This window comes from Hemibagrus wyckioides, linkage group LG11 (genome assembly GCF_019097595.1).
Source record: "Hemibagrus wyckioides isolate EC202008001 linkage group LG11, SWU_Hwy_1.0, whole genome shotgun sequence".
Lineage (NCBI taxonomy): Eukaryota > Metazoa > Chordata > Actinopteri > Siluriformes > Bagridae > Hemibagrus > Hemibagrus wyckioides.
This window is the reverse complement of record NC_080720.1, coordinates 18,918,408-18,942,585: the sequence shown is the minus strand read 5'-3', so window position 1 is coordinate 18,942,585 and position 24,178 is coordinate 18,918,408. Positions and strand designations below refer to the sequence as shown.

At 39.3% G+C, this 24,178-nt stretch overlaps 1 protein-coding gene across 9 annotated transcripts in view; it reads left to right on the top strand.

The window, feature by feature from the left end:
• Positions 1-8,332: 8,332 nt before the first annotated feature.
• Positions 8,333-24,178, top strand: part of ralgapb (Ral GTPase activating protein non-catalytic subunit beta) — a 42,203-nt gene continuing 26,357 nt past the window's right edge. For all 9 annotated transcript variants that reach the window (XM_058402927.1, XM_058402926.1, XM_058402929.1 and 6 more), the window contains exons 1-7: positions 8,333-8,488; positions 12,465-12,672; positions 17,815-18,017; positions 19,777-19,943; positions 20,294-20,480; positions 22,149-22,280; positions 23,275-23,453. In XM_058402927.1, coding sequence (XP_058258910.1) covers positions 12,496-12,672; positions 17,815-18,017; positions 19,777-19,943; positions 20,294-20,480; positions 22,149-22,280; positions 23,275-23,453 — 1,045 coding nt within the window. In that variant the 5' untranslated portion in view covers positions 8,333-8,488; positions 12,465-12,495. The remainder of the gene's footprint in view (positions 8,489-12,464; positions 12,673-17,814; positions 18,018-19,776; positions 19,944-20,293; positions 20,481-22,148; positions 22,281-23,274; positions 23,454-24,178) is intronic.

Genomic DNA, 24,178 nt, shown 5'->3' with positions numbered 1-24,178 from the left:
CTTAAAGACAGAGAACATGAACAAGAGTAGGAATGAAGATGTGAAGGTTATTAACATCTGATGACAAATGAGTCTTTGTGAGCAAAATAACAAGCTCATCATCAGATTGTAATCAAGCCTTTCTGCTCAGCATTTAAGATGTGAAGGAAGCATAATTGTTCTGCTGACAAGTACATTTATATCTGCATACCTGTAAGCCAACTCAATCCCTATAGAGAAAACTCCTGAAATGGAGTACTTCCCTATTATAAGGATAGAGAAAGCAGCAGAGCAAGCTGTCCTGAGTTTAGAAAGGAAAGTGAAAAAGAGCAGACTCCCTCCACCTATCTGTCTCTCTCTCTCTCTTTTTTTCCCCTCTCTATCTCACTCTTTCTCTCCCATAGAATTACAGTGTTGCACTTGATTGTTGATCGTCACTGCATTCAATGTGAATGTGCTGCCATCTACTGGATTGAGGATTGCTAACACTCTTTTGCTATCCAGTAAAATACTGTAAATGTTCTAGACTTCTGTTGTTTTGCACTTTATTTCAAACTGTATAATGTATCCCAAAATTGTTTTTCATTTGTGTCATGTCCAGTGAAACAGAATGTTTTGGACAAAGGTCCTGTGCTTTCTTTTAACGTTGAATATTCGAAAGAATTTTCTCCATTCCATTTCATGGATATGGGGAAAAGACATGAATGATGGACTTGTTTTTGTGAACAGTAAAGAACATCAAAATGTCTAGCTTAAAGATATCCAAGCCAATAAATATTGTGGCTCTGCAGGCAGAGAGCTGCACTAGTTGTATCTGTTTTGTACCTGCTTTTGCTCTAGATCAGCAAACTAGGTCTTTGTTTTGCAGTACTGTGTAAAGCCATATTTAGACATACTGTATTAATTACCAGCTAAATGCCTGACTGATATTATATATTAAAGCATATAATATCTAGCTTCTGCTGCACCTATAGCCTGTAATTTTCAGGTATTGGATAATAAATACATACACCTTTGTTAATGTTTGCCAAAAAGCTAAAATACTATATTTACTGAATCGTTTACTGGCTATCCAGTAGAAAACTCAGGAAATCAATGCCAAAACATCATACCCTTCTGCAGATTGCATCTCTGATTAATTTTAGAGCATACACTGCATAATTGTTGAGCTCATTCTGGTATGACTGTATTTGGATAATATAACCAGTGAACTGCAGCAAGGGTTTCTATATTAATAAATCTAAGGGCATCTCAAAACACAATGTCAGCCAGCAAATAAAAGACACTTCGCTTGTTGGTTCATATAAATCATAAAAGTATCAAACATAAAGCACTGAGTTTGTATGGCTTTTCAGTGTGAATTCCTCAAACTAGCCTACAGTTTTCATTAGACAGCCCTTCAGCATGTAAACTGACCAAAGCCTAGTCAGAATCTCAGAAGAGTTGAATTAGGTCATAGATTTGTTCATGTGCTTTGAAGGAACGGAGCCTAACTATGCTGAGTCATCCAAACAAGCACTCTAAAGAGGATGCAGAAGCCGAAGAGGAAATAAAGGAGAAAATATATTTCCACTCTATTCATCTGTGTCCTTTTCTACTGTATGCTCATGAGCAAAGCTGAGCAAAGATCTAAGAGCAAAGAGTTTCAGACAAAAACTGTCCATTTGTACTAAAGTACTGTTAAACGTGATTGGACTCAGCTATCTACCCTGTTGATCTCCTTGTAATTTTTTTTTCTTTTCATTTATTGTGTGTGAAATACAATAAAGTATTGTTATACATGACATGCCCTCGGGTGCTATATTCTCAGTTTTCCTGTTTGAAAGAATGAAAACCAGGCTACAATGCTGAATCAGGACCCCTGAAACAGAAGGTATGTGTACCGTGATCAGGGGCCCAACAATGGAAGCTTGGTGTTGCTGGGGTTTGGACTCACAGTCTCTGATTAGTAAGCCTCTCTGATTATTAAGCATCAAACCTTAATTGCTGCCCCACCTATGACCCTTGATGAAAATACTTCTGTGTTTTTTAGATACAAGAGGTGTGTGAAGATTCTGGAAGCAGGCCATAACTGATTTATAATTGATCATGATATCATGTAAGTAGCAAGTAGCATTTATTTGTCACATATACATTACTGCACAGTGAAATTCTTTCTTCACATATCCCATCCTTGGGGGTTGGGGTCAAAGTGCAGGGTCAGCCATGATACAGCGCCCCTAGAGCAGGGTGGATTGGGGGCCTTGCTCAAGGGCCCAATGGTGGCAGTTTGGCAGTGAGGGGACTTGAACCAGTCAATGTCCCAGAGCCTTAACCACCCACATAATGTAATCCCATGTAATCGTGAATATGGTTCTATAGCCAACAATGGTTTTACTTATCAGTATATGCAAATGTTGATTAAATTGCTTTACTGTAACAGAATGTCACTGAAACATGTTGGGATCCGCTGGAAAGGAAGACTGGGATGTGTAGGTAAATCCAAGGGAGCAATATGAAGTATAGTGTTGTACTGTAGGTTATATGATGACCTGCTACAGTATGGTGTGATTTACTGCCATCCTACAACACTAAAATACTGTACATGCATTTTTTGGAAGGCTTGATTCCAGAGATACACCATATAAGTTCAGCTTTATTGATCATCTTCACCAAAATGAAGGTAGAGCATTATAGGCTACTAAGCCACTGTAGCTGTCCCATTAAGGATATATCACAATATGCTGCTATGAGACATTGAACCATGTTACCCTGGACTAAATCAACACATCTATTAGTTTACTTCAGCCGTCTTCAGAATAATCTCCTTCAAGAGCAGAAGGAGTGAGGGCAGCCAAAGCATTCACACTGTTATTCGGGATAATGTCAGTGTTTTACTCTGCTGCTGGGGAGAATGAGTGCTTTACTGACAATCATACATTCTTCAGTCTGTTTCTGTCAGCATACTCCTCATTCCTCAAGCCTATAGGAGTTATGCACCACACACCAGTGGAGGATTGATTACAAGAATATGAGTGATCTGGGGCACATAATACTCAAGTCTATCCAGGGATAGATACAGCACATTGGAGGGTATTTCCAATTCCTCTTTTTCTTGGCCAGAGCTAAGTTGGCATGCAATGTAGATGAGGCTCTGTGGCCTGACCAAATCTAGAGACAGGAAAAAAGAATACGAGTGACACACACACACACACAAGTTGTCTGAGTGTGCCATCACTTGTAAGATTGTTAGTGATCTCAAATATATAGCATTATACACATTTTCTACATTTTATGGAATTGGAAGTCAACTGCACTACCAGCTTGACAATTATTTTTAAATAATAGTCACATTCAGTAAGATTGAACATATCTTCTTTCTGTCAACTTGCTAATTATGTTACTTACATAATTATTATGGTAACGGGAGAATAGGTTAGCTACTAAAATGCTAAAGTTGGCAGTAAATAAGTAGACATTAGTAAAACCTTCTCAATATTAACAGTATAAGTTCCAAATAATTTGTCTGTCTCACAAAATTCTAGCAAAAATATATTCTTAGGCGTTTCTGTCAAAACCTCAGACAACTGAGGTCAGGAAAGATTTGCTTAAGTTTACTTTAGCTCAAGCGTGTGTTTAGTCTACATTTGTGTCTATGTGACCAAAATAATACAAGGACTGGGTTTACTTGGATTCTTTACAAGCACCAGAATGGTTTGTTCTCAAACCAGCATGCATTATTCACCAACTAAAGTGCTTTTTTTTGCCAGCTGTGAAAAATAGGCCTGCTATGCAATACTTATATAAATGAAAATAGAGTTGCTATGGTAACAGCGGCAATCCTGACGATGGCAGCTAGGTGCAGGGACATCAGCATGAGGCCCAATAATGACCAGTCAGAGACTAAACTTATTTGAATGGGCTCAAACATGATTAATTTTTCATCATTGCAACACTTTTATATGTACTGGTTTTGATCCTAACAATGGTAGCCTGAACCAGCTGAGTATTTTATGATATTTGTGTGCTGTTACATGTGTCATTTTTATGAAACTATAAGCTTTTGACTAGAGTATTTAATGCTGGCCTGAGTCAAATTGTGCATATATGTGTTAAACCACTAGAGGCTGAGGGAATCACCCAGATACATCCTTATTCTCATCTATAGGCATGTTGAGGACTTTTATTTATTTCACTATTTGACTAAATGTAATTCAACCCCGCTTGGATATTCCCTTCTTAATACCTCTTACATGTACACTAAACTTCTGATTATGATGAGGCTGCAGAAAGTGTGTCTCCAAAAGATGGAGATAGACTCCTATAATCTTTTCTGCAATGGTGAGTGTATTTTCTTAAACGTTTTGAGGGATTAATGCTAGTCTGTGGAACACTGGGCGCTCACCTGCTTCAGGTTTGTTCTGTGGTGCAACCTTACTCTTTTTTGAGGCTTAGTAGAGCTTACATTCTCCTCCAAGCACATCTCTTCCAAGCATTTTACATTCCCCACTATCTATCTGACCAACAGACGATAGCAACACTGGGACTGAAGTCTGTTCACCCATCAGTCTCATCTCCAGGACAGGTTTTAACTCCACTCATATTTTCCTCCATCCCCTGTCATCTGAGTGAACCATGGCCATCTGATCAAACTGTCACAAAGGAAATATGCTCAGTACTTCCATGTTGAAACAGTAACTAACCCACTGGTTGGAAGACATCATCACTCTGGTCTATAGGTTGCTGGACATCCCTTAGCCACTACCATGATGAGTCACTAAAGGTATGAGGAGTGTCTCTGTCTGATGGGCATCACATAGACACATGCGGGCTGCTGTTACCAGTACTCCAGGTTCTACATCACCCCTTCTAATGGTGCAAGTGTGGCAGTCTTAACCTTTTCAAGTGCTAAGTTAAACTGAGTCCTCATATTACGGTATACATTGTCCAGGTGATTATCAATGTCCCAGTTGGATAGAGTTCATAGAAACAGAGTTTCATATGTAAATTACAATTCGCTTTTAGAAAATAGTACAGTGATTCAGGGAATGTTTCTTAACCTATGAGGTGAAATTGAACTAATTACTTCATAACCATTTAAGTTGTTGATTTCAGCATCTCTTCTGGGACTTTTTTGCTAGCATTACCTAGGTAACTTATTGTTAATAAACTACTAAGTAGTTAACTTACTAAAAAATGTTTTGTCTATGTAGTATATAGGAAAATCCTTACCTGAAAAATGTAATAGATGTAATATTGAGGATGGGTTCCCCTCTGAGCCTGGTTCCTCTCAAGGTTTCTTCCTCATATCATCCCAGGGAGTTTTTCCTTGCCACCGTCGCCACAGGCTTGCTCATTAGGGATAAAATAAAATAGTTTAATAATTTATTCTTATTTCTAGGTATTTATTTATTTATTTTTTTTAATATTTTTATTTTCATTTTCCCCCTCCACTTTCTCTGTTTCTCTTCTTTTGTAAAGCTGCTTTGAGACAATGTTCATTGTAAAAAGGCGCTATACAAAATAAATTGAATTGAATTGAATTAATAAAGCTGCAGTTCATTTGCATAAAAGAACTGATAAGAAGGTAGGATTGCCACTATACCAAAATTATGAAATAATACAGGAGCCCTTTAAATGAAACTTCATTGTCATCAAATGTCAAATGTCATTGTTTGAAATTCCATACAATATTTTTAAAATAAATTTAACACTGGTTACATCATATTGTATTTCTATTTTCTGAATGCAGAACATTTGCATCACTTCATTTTTCACTATGCTAGTGGCTCTGAAAATATAATTTATTGACATGAACTTGTCTTATTATATGCATTTAATAGTAGCCTACAGAAAAACTGATTAAAGGCAATAAACAGTATGGGTGCTGCACATGGGGCATAAATGTGTTTGTTTACTCATGCAGTCCTTTTGTTTAATCATATATTCTAATATTATTAGCTTATATAAGCCTATCATTTGGAACATGTAGTACTGAATGAAAAAATATTGAGCTTTCAATGCTTCGTGCAACACTAATTAGGGTCATTTTGTTATAGGGTTGTCGACAGCAGTGGTTCTCAAAATGGGGAACAGGATCCCTGAGGAGTCTGTGAGACTTTTTTTTTAATTAGATTTTTATCTTGATGTAAGAAATTTCAATCCCTCATTATGAGTTATAAAATTTATTATCAAGTTCTTATAGTTATTAGCCTGCTTTTCTGGTTACTTGAATTGAATGGGTTTAATTAAAATCCCAATAACACAAAAACTAGTAACCTATATAAAATGTCAGCTTGGACTTGTGTTCTGTCTGTGGGAAGTTCAGGAATAAAAAAGCTCTATGGTGCCAATAAATATCCAGAATATTATTGTATATACAGGTAGTACATCAACACCGATCAGGCATAACATTATATTGTGTCAGTCCCCCTTTTGCGGCCAAAACAGCCCTGACCCGAGGCATGGACTCCACTAGATCCCTGGAGGTGTGCTGTGGTATCTGGCACCAAGATGTTAGCAGCAGATCCTTTAAGTCTTGTAAGTGATGAGGTGGGGCCTCCATGGATCAGACTTGTTTTTCCAGCACATCCCACAGATGCTTGATTGGCTTGAGATCTGGGGAATTTGGTCAACACCTCAAACTTGTTGTTGTGCTCATCAAACCATTCCTGAACCATTTTTGCTTTGTGGCACAGTACATTATCCTGTTGAATGAGGTGATACATGTCAAAGTAACATCCACATGGATGGCAGGATCCAAGGTTTCCCAGCAGAACATTGCCCAAAGCATGACACTGCCTCCACCGGCTTGCCTTCTTCCCATAGTGCATCCTGGTGACACGTGTGCCCCAGGTAAATGATGCACACGCACCCAGCCGTCCACATAAATTTAAAAGATGTGATTCATCAGATCAGGCCACCTTCTTCTACTGCTCTGTGGACCAGTTCTGATACTCATGTGCCCTTTGTGGGCACTTTCAGCGGTGCACAGGGGTCAGCACGGGCACCCTGACTGGTCTGTGGCTATGCAGCCCCAATAGCAACAAACTGTGATGCACTGTGTATTCTGACACCTTTCTATCAGAACCAGCATTAACTTCTTCAGCAATTTGAGCAACAGTAGCTCGTCTGTTGGATCGGATCACACGGGCCAGCCTTCACTCCCCACGTGCATCAATGAGCCTTGTCCACCCATGACCATGTCTCCGGTTCACCACTGTTCCTTCCTTGGACCACTTTTGATAGATACTGACCACTGCAGACCGGGAACACCACACAAGAGCTGCAGTTTTGGAGATGCTCTGATCCAGTCGTCTAGCCATCACAATCTGGCCCTTGTCAAAATCTGGCCCTTGTCAAAAGCCCTTGTCACTCAAATCCTTATGCTTGTCCATTAATCCTGCTTCAAACACTTTAAGGACTTGCTGCCTAATATATCCCACCCACTAACAGGTGCCATGATGAGGAGATAATGAGGTGTTATTCACTTCATCTGTCAGTGCTCATAATGTTATGCCTGATCAGTGTAATAATGGGCTTAATATTTAAATAATTTTATTACGTTAATGACATTCATTGTAGGTTTAAACATACTTGGCTTCAAATATGTTGAGAGCTCTTGGTTTAGCTCTTGGTTTAGCTTTATGGTCACTATGGAAGAATGGAGAAGTTTCTCCTGGACTGCTTTCAGACCAGTTTCTAATATAATGAAACAACATGTTAAGAGTTTGTAAAAATGAAAGACAAATGATTATCTATATACCCTGTGGGATTCCTGAAAGGTCCATGAAGCATAGCAAGAGGGGGTTTGAGGGTTTTTTTTCCTACAATGGTAGAAATGGCAACCCGCCACTCTCACTATTTGTTACTTAGTTCCTCTAACATTATCCTATTCGACTAGTTAACTGATTTTAATAGGGTTAAAACTCATTGTAACTCAAAAACAAGCATCCTGGTAAATTACGGCAGTATTTTGTCGGTGGGATGTTCAGGAATACACAGCAAGGCACTAATATACAGACCAAATAGCATGGTTGAGATCTATATAATGTTCATTATAAAGGTTTATGCTTAAAATGTCACTTCAAGGGACTCCTGGGTACAAAAAGTTTAAGATATCTTGTTCTTTGCCATTTCAAATTTTCGAAAGTAACACTAAATGCTTAAGCTGACAGGCATACAAATTGACAAGGGTTGAATCCTAAACAGCATTCTATCGGAGATAAAAGTGCACTACTTAGGATGCTACTATCTTTATCTCATGCGCTCTTTAGAGCACCTATATAGTGAGCAGATAGACGTTTGGAATGCAGACTCGGTTCCTGTTTCTCAGGCCTCTCCTACTTGCTGCGCTCCGTGCAGCGCTCCCTGCTGGACAGTTCCTCTACGCGCTGTGGCCAAACGTCTGCGCTGCACAGCCATGGATGTAATCTAGCTAGGTAGTGACAAAGATGCTGCAAACTTTCTTCTGTTCGTCCTGCCAGAGCCATTGAAAAGACACGAATGCTTGCTATGCCATCGGAAGCAGGTAATGGTAGCTTCTTACTGTTCTTGTTAGTTAGTCCGTCAGTAGGCTTTTGTTTTTTCCCCCTGCAGGATTGTCCCGCATTGCGGCCTACAATAACACAGCCGATGTGGCTAAGGTAGCTGGCTAAGCTAACAGGGTTGAAGAGCCGAATCGAGTTCACCTTGTCACCAAGTTGCTCATGGTTCCATTTTTGTTAGAAAGATAAACATTTTCTGTATTCCACAGACAAACAGGCTTTTCACAGAGTACAAGTCGCTTTGAAACGCAAGCTGGAGCCTGAACTGTCAGTGAATTTGAATGATCCGTCAAACAAGGCTAGGCTTCTGTGCTAGCACTGATTAGCCTACTAGCTAATACTGGCACCACCTTCCATTTTTAACAAAATAAATAATACTGACAGATACGAGAGTTTAATGTGCTGCTGGTGCACTCGGATCTGCGAGGTTTTTCATTTCAGAACTGAAAACAGCTCGATGTAATTCCACAGCAGCAGCAACAACAACAACAACCACCACCAGCTCAGGCTAATGTTTGTTTAGACGGAATAAAAAGCATGTTATATCTTGTTTATTACATTTTAATAACTCATTTTCCACAATGGACATCTGGTTTATTTATAGGCTGTTTATTTGTTTGTTTGGGTGTGCAATGACAACGGCTGAATACGCTGAGGAAATGAGAGCGATAATGTACTGTCGTGATTAGCTTCCTGTCATGCAAAGTCTCACCGAGGCTGCGTCCCAAATCGCCTAGTACAGTAGTAAAGAGTGTACCAAACTCGCCGCCGTACTCTTGTTGTGTGCTATCTAGTACGAGAGTATGCTGTTTGAGACGCAGCAGCCTCTTTTCCGTTTGCTGCCCCTGGAGCTAGCTAGCTAGCAGTGGCTACGGAAGTCGCACCTGCAGTGTTTAAAGTCTCCCTGAAATCAAAATTTGGACATGAACCTTAGTGTTATGGACACCGATACGAAGTTATGATTTAATAAATGACTTTTAGATGTACTTTCATTTAAATTTTATAGTCTGTCGCTTCCAGGAGCAGTTACGCTTATTTTTTTGATGATTCATCCTGTACTAGTTCTTTATTCATTCAATTAAATACTCTCTATATAGAAAGTGTATGCCCCGCCCCCTGAGGTGGATCTGGCTCTACAGGAGCGTCTTTTAGCCACAAACATGGTTGGTGTGTTTTTGACTTTTCGGACATGGGGCTGGTCAGTGCTGGTATGTCTGCTACCTTAGTCTAGCCAACAGTTTACCCGGCGTCTAGGATGTCGTCCTCGTCAAGCGTGTGTTGATAAAAACCTCTTGCTAAGCTCTCAATGTTTAGCTTAAGCGCCTGTCAGGTTTGTTTAGCTTCAGATGGGGGTGTGGTCTATAATATGGGGTGTGTGGCCTATCTCAATCCCTTGGCATCAGTTAGTCGGTTTAACACGCTGTCAACCTGACTTCCGGTTTCACAGCTCTCATAGTCTATTCATGGAGACTTTGTATTTAATCCTGTTATTTTTGTAACATCTCTGCACTGGTGGCTCAGTGGTAGGTTTCTCACCTATCATGTGGAAGGCCCGGGTTTGATTCCCAGCCAGTGCCCGACCCTAGCCACTAGAGGTAGTGCCGGTCCCAAGCCTGGATAAAATGGGAGGGTTGTGTCAGGAAGGGCATCCGGTGTAAAACCTGTTTTACCCGCTTGGTCTGCTGTGGCGACCCCTCACACACGTAGGGAGCAGCCGAAAGATGAACAACAACAACATTTTTGTAACATCTCTATTTTGCAAATCTAACGTCCAACAATGTTTTCTTGTTTTTCTGAAAGGTGAAGATGAAGTAGCCCTCCACAGCCATGTGTCTCAGTAACATTCGTGTTATTTTATTATTCCAGTCTGCTTCACCTCACAGCTCGTGAAGATGATTTTCACTCCAGTCTGTTTACATTAGTGTATATGAGGAACAGTGTAGAGAGGAGAAAAGAAAGTCTGGAAGCAACCTGGAAAGTGTCAGCAGTGTCGCCCCCCCCCCTTTCCTCTTTCTGATCCTCACCTGGAATCTGTGCAGACTTTTTGGAAAGAGTTTATTGTGATCTTTAACAGAGATTGTTTAATGTTGAAATTCTGCACTGGTTGCATGAACATAATGTGGAAATATCCTTCTGGTGGTAAATGATTCTTCAGTTTATCGTGACTCCAGCCAAAATCATGAACTGAGATGTATTTTATGGAACTACTTCTATGGAGTCTCTATAAAGAACATCTTTGTGTGCATTGTTGTCATTTAAAGATGTGTTCGTTTTGCTCTGTTACCCTACCTGACGGATTTTCAACCACTGTGCCGAGGCACACGAGTGCGCCGTGAGAGATCGTCAGGTGTGCTGTGGGAAATTACACTTAGAAAATTTATATATTATTTAGTTACTACAAATAATTCACCACTGTTGAACACCTGTGTATGCGACACAGTGACTGGCAGAGTAATGAAATACTCCTCCATATCAGTAGGTAGCGCAATAATGACCTTGTTAATTCATGACAATAGTTACAAGAATGCAGGCTATTTTGTATGCCCACATGAACACACAGAGAAACAGGCAACTTTAATAAAAACACAGTGGTGAATGAGAGAGCCCAGGTTTCACACTGAGAGAGTATAAACAAATTGAGATTAAATTTTCATTATTATATACTATGTTAGGCTATAGTGTGTCATTTTATAAACCTTTTGGTTGGTTGTGGGCTGTGGGATTTATTTATTTTTTTTATTATTATTTATTTTTTTTTTTTTTTTAATGTAAAAAATGTGCTGTGCCTCAGTAAAAGGTTGAAAAACACTGCTCTACCATGACTGTGTTTTTTTCTTCAAGGATGTAGATATTTTTTACTACTATCCTTTACCACCTTCCATCTCCACAGTCCCTGGTTCATTCCTGAGTTTAAGGCTTCTGTCTTTTAGGACTCTTGTATGAGAGGATTTCTCTCTGGGTTTTCCTTTTTTCTCCCACAGAACCAAACCAGTGGGTGGACCGGCTATATTAAATTGCTCTTTGGCTTTTGTGCATGTGAGGGTGTGTGTGTGTGTATTCGAGTTTTTTGGGTGTGAGGTGAACTGGGATCTCATCCAGGGTGTGGTGTTCCAGCTTCACACACACTTCCCAGGATTGGGCTCTGGATCCACTTCGACCCTGATCAGCGGTTACTGAACATGAAACCATGAAAGTTCATAGTTGAACTTGTGTGTTGTTGATTGAGCTCTGTCATTTTCTTAATGCTTCTGAGAAACTTATTGCTTCATTTGCTTTTTACAAGCTACAGTTGATGTGAAGGTGAAAGTTTTTTTTGTGTGTGTAACTGCAGGAAACCGTAGATGTAATAAATAGTTCTGCAGTTCCACTGACAGGATGCATGGTGTGTCTCTTTCTTGATTTTTTTTTGTTTTTTTTCTTCTGAATGTGTTCTTAAGTGACCAAAACAGCTAATATCTAACCGTTTTTATTATTTTATCACCACAAGTCTGAAAATACAATATATTAGAAATATAAAATGAATCAGAGAACTGTGGGCTTTCAGCATGAGACCTTATGAACAAGCACAGCAGAAATGGGTTTGATATCATAATTTGCATTGAAGAAATAAATTTGTGTGGTTGTGTTTTAAAAACATTTCCATGAATCTATTGCCCTTATATATATAAGGGCAATAGATTCATGGAAATGTTTTTAAAACACAACCACACATAAATTTATTTCTTGTTTTTATATATATATAAATAAATAAAATGTTTATTTTGGTGAAGCAGCATCCAAATGAACGCTGCAAAAAACTCTATTGTGAGACATCTATTCAGGTTGAGTTCTAGTTAAACGTGACATTTAGACCAAAATGTCAATTCCTGTTGCTGCTGAATTGGGAATTATTGAGTCATCCTGCAGCTGTTCTGAGATAATAGTCGCCTAATTGTGTTTCTGTGTTTTCTGTGTTCTCAGAGCTCAGCTGGATGCAGTAGAAATCTCAGCCATGTACTCGGAATGGAGGTCTTTGCACCTAGTGGTGCAGGGCGATCAGGGTCACGTCAGCGTCCTGCACTCGTACCCGGCTGCCGTGGGCCGTGACGTTGCCAATGCGGTGATGCGCCCGCTGGGGGCCTCCCTGGGAGCTTCTGCCTCCGACTGCCTCCTCAAGACAGATAAAGAGGTATGCTGGGACGTGTGTGTGGGTAAAAATACTGTGTATATTTAAACTGATCACAACACATCCATGCAGCTCTTTCAGCAGCCGTCAGTCTTAATTTAAATTCATGTGTTAAAGCTTAGAGAAGCGTTTCTGTAAATGATTAAACACACATTTATTACTTATTAGGCTCATTAAGATCCTGCTGCTCAAGCTAGGGCTAAAAAAGTTCATTTTTTACTCGATTGTTCATGAAAATTACAGTGGAACTTCGGCGTACGAATGCCTTGCTTACGAATTATGAAATTTTGCAAGGAATGTGCATCAGCATACGAAGCATTTACGGCATACGAACCAACAGAACTGAACACTGGCTATGGTGGACGTATGTCCAGGAACCGTTCAAAACTTGTTTGCTAAGGGAAAGTGAACCTACGATACTAATATTGCCTCCGGCATGCGTTCAAAAGCTACATGAATTTTCACTTGTTTTTTTTTGTTGACGGATGGGTGGTGTGGGTGGTCTGTTCTATTTTTAGCCCAAGCTTGGTGGCATGACTTCCTGTGAGGACCCTTGCCCCTTGGAAAATTTGGATCACAATTTGAATTTTCACTTTTATTTTATTTTAATAAATAATTTTAAGGAAAATCTTTCACATATTGTTACTCTAGTTCTTCTTGTTCTTTCACCGTTAAGGCTAATCTAGTGATTGTTCCCTGTTACCAATAACAAAAACTAATTTAAAATGACAAATAAGGAACTACTTCTGAATATTTTTAATTAAAAACACAAGAATTTAATTTGGAGCTAGATCCTGATCTGAACTGTATTATTTCACACAGACGTTGCTTCACCATTAATCTTAACAAGTAAGACTTAAACTAGTCTTGTGTAGCCAGAGCTTCAGATTGACGGCAGAAGGTCTGGACTCCATAGCAACTTTTATTGGCCATGGACATGTAAAGCAATCAAGTAACGGTTTGTTTTTGTTCAGCTTCACATTAAGGGCCGTGGAAATGTAAAGTCGATGTCCCTACAAAAACAGACCGGTGTGCAACCATAGATCATTGGTTAACGTTGTGTAAATTAATGAATCTATACCGTAAACTTCACATCATTTGGAAAAATCAGTGTTTATCTGATCCTTATGAGCGCTCAAACACGATGGCTTCTTTCCTCCATTAGGGAGGTAGACAGCTTTGTTTCTAGCTAGACCTTTAAAAAACGTGACACACATCTCCCAGAAATCGTGTAGAATCCAACCAATCAGATGACACCTTCAAAATTTCTACCGGTTTGTCGGCGTGATGTCTAACGCTGAGACCTAAACAGACTAAACTTCTAAATCGAGCCACTTTCATGCAATGTAATCTATAAGCCAGCCCCTGAATATACCAAGCAGGGACTTACGGTTTAAAAGTTTGGGCATTCTTGCTGTGCTGCTGTGAATGGTGTCTTTAGTTTGCGCAGACTTCAGCATGTCACACTTAGGCACTATTTTGTAGTATAAATAGTGAGAGTCGTAGTCTTCATATTAAAATCCAACAAGAATACGTGCACTTCGAGTACCCGGATGTGGTTATTTACGAGGAAGTACTAAGTATGCAAAGTGTTAGATTGGTGTTATTCACTTTATTCTAATTTAAGACTGTTCCAATTCTTAAAGGTTTCATGGTTTAAGTTGAATAACACATATATATGCAAATATCTGAGAAATAAAGCTGAAATTCTGGTCTATCTGTGTATTTTCTGTTATTGAACCCAAATGCAGCAACAACAAAAAAAAAAAAAAGAAGATTTGGCTTTGTTGTCCCAATACTTTTGGAGGGGGCTTTACAGCTCTAGAGACTTGAGCATTTTGAACCAATCCAAAGCTGCCTGTCATCTCATGGTGGATAAACACTGTTACTGCTTTCCTTTAATTTGTAACTTATCCGTATATCTTTATGCAATTTTGAGAGCTGCTCATGTCACGCAGATCATTTAGTATTTGGTTAAAGGCTGCTGCATAGGCCAGTATTACTGTAACCTTAACATATAGTATTGTACATGGTGCAGGTTAAAGTCACTGTCACTAGCACTGAGAGTCTTGCTGGAGCTATTTTGGTAAAGGCATTTGGTATCCTGCCAGGAGGAAAGCTTTGTGTGGTGTATTTGCATAATTTTGCCTTGGAAATGTTCATAAGATATGCACAGGAGACTCGTTGCCCTCGTTGCCCCTGCTGATGTTAAGCAGATTCTTTAGTCATGTATCAGTGTTAATGTGCGAGCTTGAAGCACTTCCTTTTATTTCTGTGGTTTTTTATTTGTGAGGTGTTTGCTATTGCAAATTCTGACCCGTAAGTCATGTGTGTGTGTGTGTTTTCACTTCATGTTGTTGAGCTTTAACTTCCCCATCTGTTATATTGTATTTGCGGTTCCTGCAGGCTTCTGTGTAGCCTGATAACAGTAGAAGGATATCCTGTGAATTCCCTCTGGTCTCTCTCTGGGTCTGATCTTTATCGATCGTCTCCACCCCCAAGCTTCCACAAAGGCCTCAAGCTATTTCGATAATGCGAGTCAGTGCCAGGAATGTACTTAGGCTGCTTTTCTTTGTAGGCACAGTTTTTAGGTCAGGTACTTTTAGGTGTTTATTAGTGTTATCAGACAGATACCACAGACAACCTTCCATAATGATCCCACTGACATCTTGGCATTGTCCTGTTCAATTTGCATAAGTAATGCTTCAGAAGTGCTGCTATCAATTTTAGGATATCATTTTTATATAGATTTGAGGCCCCCCACAATTCAGTTTGCAGCCCACGCAAACAAACACAGACGCCCATAACAGGTTTGTTAAAATACGGTTGTCGATGCAGAGAAACCAGGCAAGAAAACCCTAAATGACTTTGACTCTAGCTGTGGATTACGTGTTGATGATCACTCGCATAGGATCATTATTTCTTAAATATCATGTAGGTAAATATCCAGTGTAGCATGAACATTAATTGTTCTACAGTTGTCAAAATCTTTATGCTCTAAAATAAAATATACCTCTGTAAAGTCAGATTTCTTGTAATACATGTTTGTTACAGACGTTTCTCCAATAGCTTTCTATCACTACAGTAGATTTTCATCTCGCTGAGGGCATTTCCGAGAAAAAAATTATTAGAAGATCATTTGCTGTCAGAGTAACTTTATTAACATGACTTGAGGACAGTTCATTAGTTGTGATGAAGGATAAGCCCTCTCTAATCTAATTACCATGAGCTCGTACCATGGCCTCATTTTGTTTTGTTTTTTTTTGTTTTTTTTTTGTTTGTTTTTTTTAAATAATGTGAATAAATCCACACCATACAGGTCAGGTACTACATTACCCACAATTCTAAAGTAAGACCCCTCAATTAAGGAGACCTCTGAGACCAAAATAATGGAACTGAACAGTGACGTGTTCAGCACTCTTGGAGACCAAAGAATCTGAAGTTCAGAAGTATCTAAACAATGCAAGAAAAACAAATGATCTTATATAAAAATGTGAGTCTGTGTTTATCGAACAATAAGTTGGACATTACACCGATCAGGCATAACATTATGACCACCTGCCTAACATCCCCATGTGCATCAATGAGACTTGGCCACCCATGACCCTGTCGCTGGTTTGCCACTGTTTCTTCTTTGGACCACTTTTAATAGATACTGACCTCTGCAGACCGGGAACACCCCACAAGACTTGGAGTTTTGGAGATGCTCTGATCCAGTCATCTAGCCATCACAATTTGGCCCTTGTCAAACTCGCTCAAATCTTTACGCTTACCCATTTTTCCTGCTTCTAACACATCAACTTTGAGGACCAAATGTTCACTAGCTGCCTAATATATCTCACCCACTAACAGGTGCCATGATGAGGAGATAATCAGTGTTATGTTTGGCTTATAAAGGAGAGCAGTAGTTGTCTGTTCTTTTGTCTTTGTTACTCTGGTGCTTCAGAAAAGCGTCAGCAATGCTTTTAAAACACCAAAAACACCCCACAAAACCATGTTCATTAGAGCAATAAGCGCTTTCATTTCACAGTTTAATTAAACAATATCACACAAGCAGCGGTGTGGGTTTACTGAATGTCTGCAGTATGATTCAATATAATCACACATTTGTGAGCGCAATATTGCAACACTTCTATGAAGAAGATAATATCAGTTAACTGACATTTCAGACACAATATGGGCAAATGGTTTGTTTATTTTTGCTCTGCAAGCAGAAATACACTATATTGGCAAATGTTTTGGGACACCCCGCCAAATCATTGAATTCAGGGCTTGGGCTTGGTCCCTTAGTTCCAGTGAAAGGAACTCTTAATGCTTCAGCATGCTAAGACATTTTGGACAATTTCATGCTCCCAACTTTGTGGGAACAGTTTGGGGATGTCCCCTTCCTGTTCCAACATGACTGTACACCAGGGCACAAAGCAACGTCCATAAAGACATGGATGAGCGAGTTTGGTGTGGAGGAACTTGGCCTGCACAGAATCCTGACCTCAACCCGATAGAACACCTTTAGGATGAATTAGAGCGACTGTGAAAATGTCTTGGTATGCTGAAGCATACCTGAATTCAATGATTTGGTGGGGTTTCCCAAAACCTTTGCCAATATATTGTACATCCTAAAAACTCTACACTTTATTACACCATTGGTTAGTCTGTACAAATCACATTCATTTGCACATTTCTATAAAAAGCGCTTCAGGTGAAATTGGCTTCCCTTTTTCCATCTCTTTTACATCTGACACGCTTTCATATTGTAAAGCAAGTGTTGTCAGTTAAAAGACGCATTGTTTGCCACTGTGTGCAACTGGAAGTGGTGAAGGACAGACAGACAGTTTTTATCAATAGTGTCATTTTTCCAGATGCTCAAAGGCGCTTTGAGAATGTTATTTTCTTTATACATATACAGAATAGAACTATGACTATACAACTTGCATCACGGTAGCTTTATAAGAATTGCCATGATGGACAGTGGAGGGGAAAAAAAAAATTGCTTCATTACAGTACCAAGAAGCATGCTATCTATAAACTAAGCTTGCACATCATTTAATGTTTAACTTACTGTTTCATTGCCATTTCATGACTAATTTAAGAAATAGTCTGTGGAAATGTCTCTAATCTTTCCTGTGATCTTGTGCTTGTCTGTAGGTGAAATGGACTATGGAGGTGATATGTTACGGTCTGACTCTTCCTTCAGACGGAGAGACAGTCAAGCTCTGTGTGGATGTCTACACCGACTGGATCATGGCACTGGTATCACCACGAGACTCTATACCCCAACCCATCATTAAAGAGCCTAACCTTTATGTCCAGACTATCCTCAAACATCTTTACAACCTCTTCCTGCCAAGGTAATAATGCATGATCTGCTACAAGATCAATTGCAAAGTGAAATCTTTTTTTTTTTTTTTTTTTTTTTTTTTTTTTTTTTTTTTATGTAATGATTGCTGCGGGTTGATTTTGTTTGAGTGTGTTCATCAGTGACTCGAATCATTTGAGTCAGTTCATTTAAATGATCCATTCAGATTTGTTCATTTTGCCTAGGTCTGGTCATTTGCCGAATTTCTAGCACAGATATATTCGGCATATACGTTATCATGTGACCTACTAATGATCAAGTACAACTTGCACAGCCTCAAGCTCTGCAATAAGTCCTTGTAATATAAAGGTCAGAACAATCAGATTGCAGTGATATGAAGTGGATGTTGTCCACAGGTAAATTTTAATGTAAGGATCCTGTACATCTGTGAAGACACTCCGGTCTGTGTGAGTTTATTTCCACAGAGATTACGGACATCCCCTGCGTATGCTTCTATGGTTGTTTAGAAAAATAATTCATTTTTATACCCAGCTCATTGTAAACCATTACTGCATGCACTGAAATGAAGAAAATCAACTCAAACCAACAGAGACCAAACAGTACTCACTTAAGTCCATCATGAGAAAAGATTCACTGACTCAAACCTCCTGAAAGCAAGTGGAGTCTCCCTCATAATTTACTGACTCAGGATTTACTGACTCAAGGGGAATGGACTGGCTCCAAAGACATAGACGGGGAAGTCTCGCACACGTTTAGACGCAGACAGATAAACATATACATAAAATCTCTTAAAATCTATGTTTGATGATCAGTGAAATGTGAATATAGCAGTGACTTTATACCTACTTATTCACTGCCTGAATAAATAAGTATGCTTGTAAACATTTAAAAAAACATTTAAGGATTACAATAAAATGATCTGCAAGCCTTTTTTTTTTGCTTTTGTTATGAGCAAATTACTACAAGTCTGCCCCCCCAACCCAAATAAATAAATATTTAATAAATAAATGATTCCTGCATTTTATCAGAACGTAATACTATCTCACTTTCTCTAGTGATAGTAATATAGTACAAATACAACGTGTTTTTCTAGTCTGATCCACAGTCATATTTTGTGCTGTGAATGTACATGATGTAGCCTGACTGAAAACAGACTAGTGATTAGTTTTGGATGTTGGCCAGTTTGATACGTGTTATGCTACGTTCACACACACTTGAGATATTTTCTCTCTTTGAGTCACCAGTCACTGTACTGTAAAGTCCCCAGTAGGCATTGCTACTACTGGTTGATGCCACTTCTGGTAACGTGTGTCAGTGGGTGGTGCAACTAGCATCCCAAATTCACTTGAATTCACTATATTCTGAAGAGATGTTGGTTTGTGTATAAAATTCACCAGTGTATATGTTTATCATGTTATCCGAGATGAAGGAGAAGCGGTGTGTGCTGTATGCAGTATGAATCTATCTTCACTGTTATTGGTAGCTGCTGCATCCACTTGCCCCCCTATTTACATAAAGTTCAACTTTTCTCAAATTTTTTGTGTCGTTGAACACACCCACATCTGTGCACCAACGGTCGCTGCTGTTTGACACCAGAAGCTCTCATTGAAAATAAGTGATCTCTGGTCACTTTGTCACAACGATTCATTACATTTGAGTGCACAAACAAATAAAATCCATAAGCTGTATCTCATCTATAATGATTTTACCCCAATCCATATTAATTTTGCTGCTCGTGCACAAATATGTGCTATGTGAAAGTAAATGTTCATCTGTTTTGTGTCTCCTAGGCCTGAGCACTTCAGCCCTATGCACTTCAAGCTGTGTCAGCAGGTGCTGTCTGCAGTGCAGAAACTCGCCCGGGACTCCTCCTGTATGGCCCGAGAGACGTGGGAGGTGCTGCTTCTCTTCCTGCTCCGTATCAATGACACGCTGCTCGCCCCACCCACTGTGGGAGGTTTGTAAATCATAGCAACATTGTGCAGCTCTGCCTGCCACATATCAGTTTTTGTTTCCTCCCTTAATTTGAAAACAGTGCTGTACAGCCTCTGCTCTGTGCTACAGTATTTACTCACATGGTACTCTGCTTTTTAAAGTTTTTATTTTTCCACACAACCTATTTTCGTATACGTTACTCGCACTGCTGATGCAGTACAATGTTATTTAATTCCATTACCTTTGAAAATGCCAGGTTAGCAAAGTAAGCAGTTATTTCATGCATTTCATAGTGTGAATATTTTATAGCGTTTAGCCAATACAACATGCTGATTTAGTGTTTTACAAGCCCTTTGTTCTTGTCCACTCCAGGTGGCATAGCTGAGAAGCTGGCTGAGAAATTGATCAGTGTACTGTTTGAAGTTTGGTTCCTGGCCTGCACACGCTGCTTCCCGACACCACCCTACTGGAAGACCGCCAGAGAGATGTTAGCAAATTGGAGACACCACCCACCTGTGGTGGAGCAGTGGAGCAAAGTCATCGCTGCTCTCACCTCCAGGTACAATTATACGTGACCTGATGTGAATTCGTCCTAGAGATATAACAATTTCACTCATTCAGAGTACATATATGTGGCAGTCTCTTTACTTTGACACCTTTGAAAAAAAGAATAAGTAGATTGTATTCAAATCATAAGGAAAATACACTATGTTGCCAAAAGTTTTGGGACATCTGCCTTTATATGCACATGAAAGTAATATGGAGTTGGCCCGCCCTTTGCAGCTATAACAGCTTCAACTCTTCTGGGAAGGCTTTCCACAAGGTTTAGGAGTGTGTTTATGGGAATTTTTGACCATTCCTCTAGAAGCGCATTTGTGAGGTCAGGCACTGATGTTGGACGAGAAGGCCTGGCTCACAGTCTCCGCTCTAATTCGTCCCAAACGTGTTCTATCAGGTTGAGGTCAGGACTCTGTGTAGGCCAGTCAAGTTTCTCCACACCATACTCACTCATCCATGTCTTTATGGACCTTGCTTTGTGCACCGATGTGCAGTCATGTAGGAACAGGAAGGGGTCATCCCCAAACTGTTCCCACAAAGTTGGGAGCATGAAATTGTCCAAAATGTCTTGGTATGCTGAAACATTAAGAGTTCCTTTCACTGGAACTAAGGGGCCGAGCCCAACCCCTGAAAAACAACACCTGAATTCAATGATTTGGAGGGGTGTCCCAAAACTTCTGGCAATATTATGTATTTTACATATTATTAATAGTTTAAGTGTTCGTACCAAATAAATAAAATACATAGTGAACTCCTTTCTATATAACTACCAATAGTGCCAATTCTCAAAAATGTGATGACTGTTTAATTGCTGCTAAGATTCCCGTGTAATAAATAAATAAACTGATGATGACCAAACCCGTGGATCAACATCATTAGTCATGCTCAGTGGAAATGTCACTTAGGCAGACCTAGGCAGGGTTGCTATAGACTGTCAGGGATAATTAAAACAGGTTGTGATCATTTCAGATCATTTCTTTAAAAAACAGTTAATATGACTGTTTGATTCTAATAAAAGGGCTTGTTGTCCAGTGTTGTAATTTCCTCTTCAGTCACTGTAAAAACCCAAACATATTAATCACACACCTTTCTGTTATGGTATTTCAAGCAGGACCGTAGGCAGGCTAATAAATTTTTTAAACACTTAAAACTTGTTAGACTCCATCAAACCATATATAGCACGTTAGATACAGTTAAAAATCTGCAACATAAGTAATCACTAGAGTGCTAAAACAATCATAACTTACATTTGTAAACAAAGTTGGCTTAGTTCATCCATCAGTTAATTTTTTCAAGGTGAGAGGCTTCAGAATATATGGTGTCATTTTCAGTAAGGGATCATAGTGAGCGTCAGTTCTCCTTGGGTTTTGCGGTGTATTATGGGCGTTTAGCAGTTGAGAGAGACAGCACTTAAAATGTCCGACTCCCTAAAGGGTGCCCTGACTATTGAACTAATTATCTGAGACACACCCATGGTTTCTATGGCGGTATTAATTATGTCTCTATCTTATTTAACACGGATTGCCTTTAAATGAATCATCATAGCAGTTGCGCGATGGGTTGGCACTCCGTCCAGGGTGTATCCTGCCTTGATGCCCGATGACGCCCGAGAGTTTCTTTCAAACGGTGATTACATAATGTATGTCTTTTTATCTGTTTCTTTTTGCAGACTGCTGAGGTTCACCTATGGACCGTCATTCCCTCCTTTTAAAGTGCCAGAGGAGGATGCCAATCTCATACCTACAGAAATGGACAACGACTGTGTAGCACAGACTTGGTATCGCTTCCTACACATGCTTAGGTATTCAGCCACACAGTATATCTCCACTCACTGATTTAACACATACAGTTCTACAGATTTCCAGATTATTTTTCTTCCCTTCAAGACTGCTTTTGAAGGAGCCTAATGGTGTAAGCTGTAAACTATATGTTAGTACAATGGCTGAAATGTGAGTGCAGAAATAAATGAATATATAGAGTACTAACTTCTATTAAAGCTTTTAAGTCTGTGTTTCAAAGAAATTGGTTTTATCAGTTTTTTTGCTGGTTTGATGCCTCAGCGGTTATGATCCTGGAGCTGGTTTAAGGCAAGGAAGTATGTTTAAGGGTTTTAGATAGCAAATTAAATAACACGTGAACACGCTGTTGACTGTTTGCTTAAGGAAATGAAGCACACAAATTTGCCAGAATACACAGTATATTCATAAATACAGAAAACATGTTACATAGATATGGAATTATGGAAATATGGATTAATATGGGCGTTGAAGAGAGGGAAAACTTTGGCAGATCCTGTTAACCTTCTCCTATATGAGAATGATGAATGCTTTAGGGGATTGTGGTGAACAAAACAAGAACTGTATGAGAGATCTGTATTTAGGTGTGATTTTCCTTCAGAGACTTGTTACAGAACTGATAATGTAGAACTGCCATGCCCAACTCAAATCCTGGGCATTTATCAGATTAGCTGCAGTAAACAAGGCTCAGACGCTGTAAGTGAGTTTTGTAAGATTAGGCTTTAGATCTACAATGTGAGAAATCATCAAGACCAGAGCTGGGAAGCCAGTCTTTAGAAATTATTAAGTTAGAGACACTGACTAGGCTTACAGCAGGATGTCTTACTGATGTTACATTTTCCATTTGAATTTTCAATAGAAAAAAACAAACTTTTTTTTCTGTTTGACTTCATATTTGTGAATATTTCGATATTTTACTCAGGGACTGTTTAAACAAATCCCAAAGATCAGAACTATAATAAAAAATTTTTATTCCTTTTTTCTTTCCCCCCCTGACAGTAATCCGGTGGATCTCAGTAACCCTGTGATTGTGAGCTCTACTCCTAAGTTCCAGGAGCAGCTGCTGGGGGTGAGCAGTGTTCCCCAAGAGGTGATCCAGCACCCCTGTCTCAAACAGCTGCCTCAGATCTTCTTTCGAGCCATGAGGGGCATCAGCTGCCTGGTGGACGCTTTCCTAGGTGAGACCGCTTGAAATTGTATTAATCCATTCAAACGTAGGCAACAAAAAGCCACACGAATGCTCATGTTTCACTATTATATTATATTGTGATGCATCAATACCAGTGCTGGTATCTTGTATCAGATTGATACTGTGCTCATATTCTCAGACTCGTACAAACGTGAAGATCAACATCCAGTAACAGGTGACACCATGCCATGGAAATCTAGTGTAGATTACGCTAATGAACAGACGACACAAAATGACAAGCTCAGTGTGTGTTAATTTAACCCTCAGGAAACTATGGAGGCACTGAAACAATCACCTGGGATTTTTTTTTCTTATAGCAATAAAAACAAAATGCACTCAAAAAATGACCCAAATGACCTACGACATGCTATGCACTTACATTATACATTATGTTTACTACTGTTTACTCTAGTGAATAAAATTTCTATTTACAACACTAAAAGTTAACACTAAATGTTTCTTACTAACTGCAAGTGTAAGCCGTTTTTCAGTCGATTGCAAATAACAAACGCACCTAATGCTGCTTAGGGATGCTGCTAGCTTTAACAGAATATGGCGAACTGTTTCTGTTGAAAATAAATGAATCACACATCGTGAGCTAATTTAAGACATTTGTAACGTCTAGTCCACTACACTGTAATCAGCCATTTTGAAATTTTTTTCTCATCCAGCGTCAGCATCTGGTAGCTCCGCCCCTCTTCCACTACATGTGCA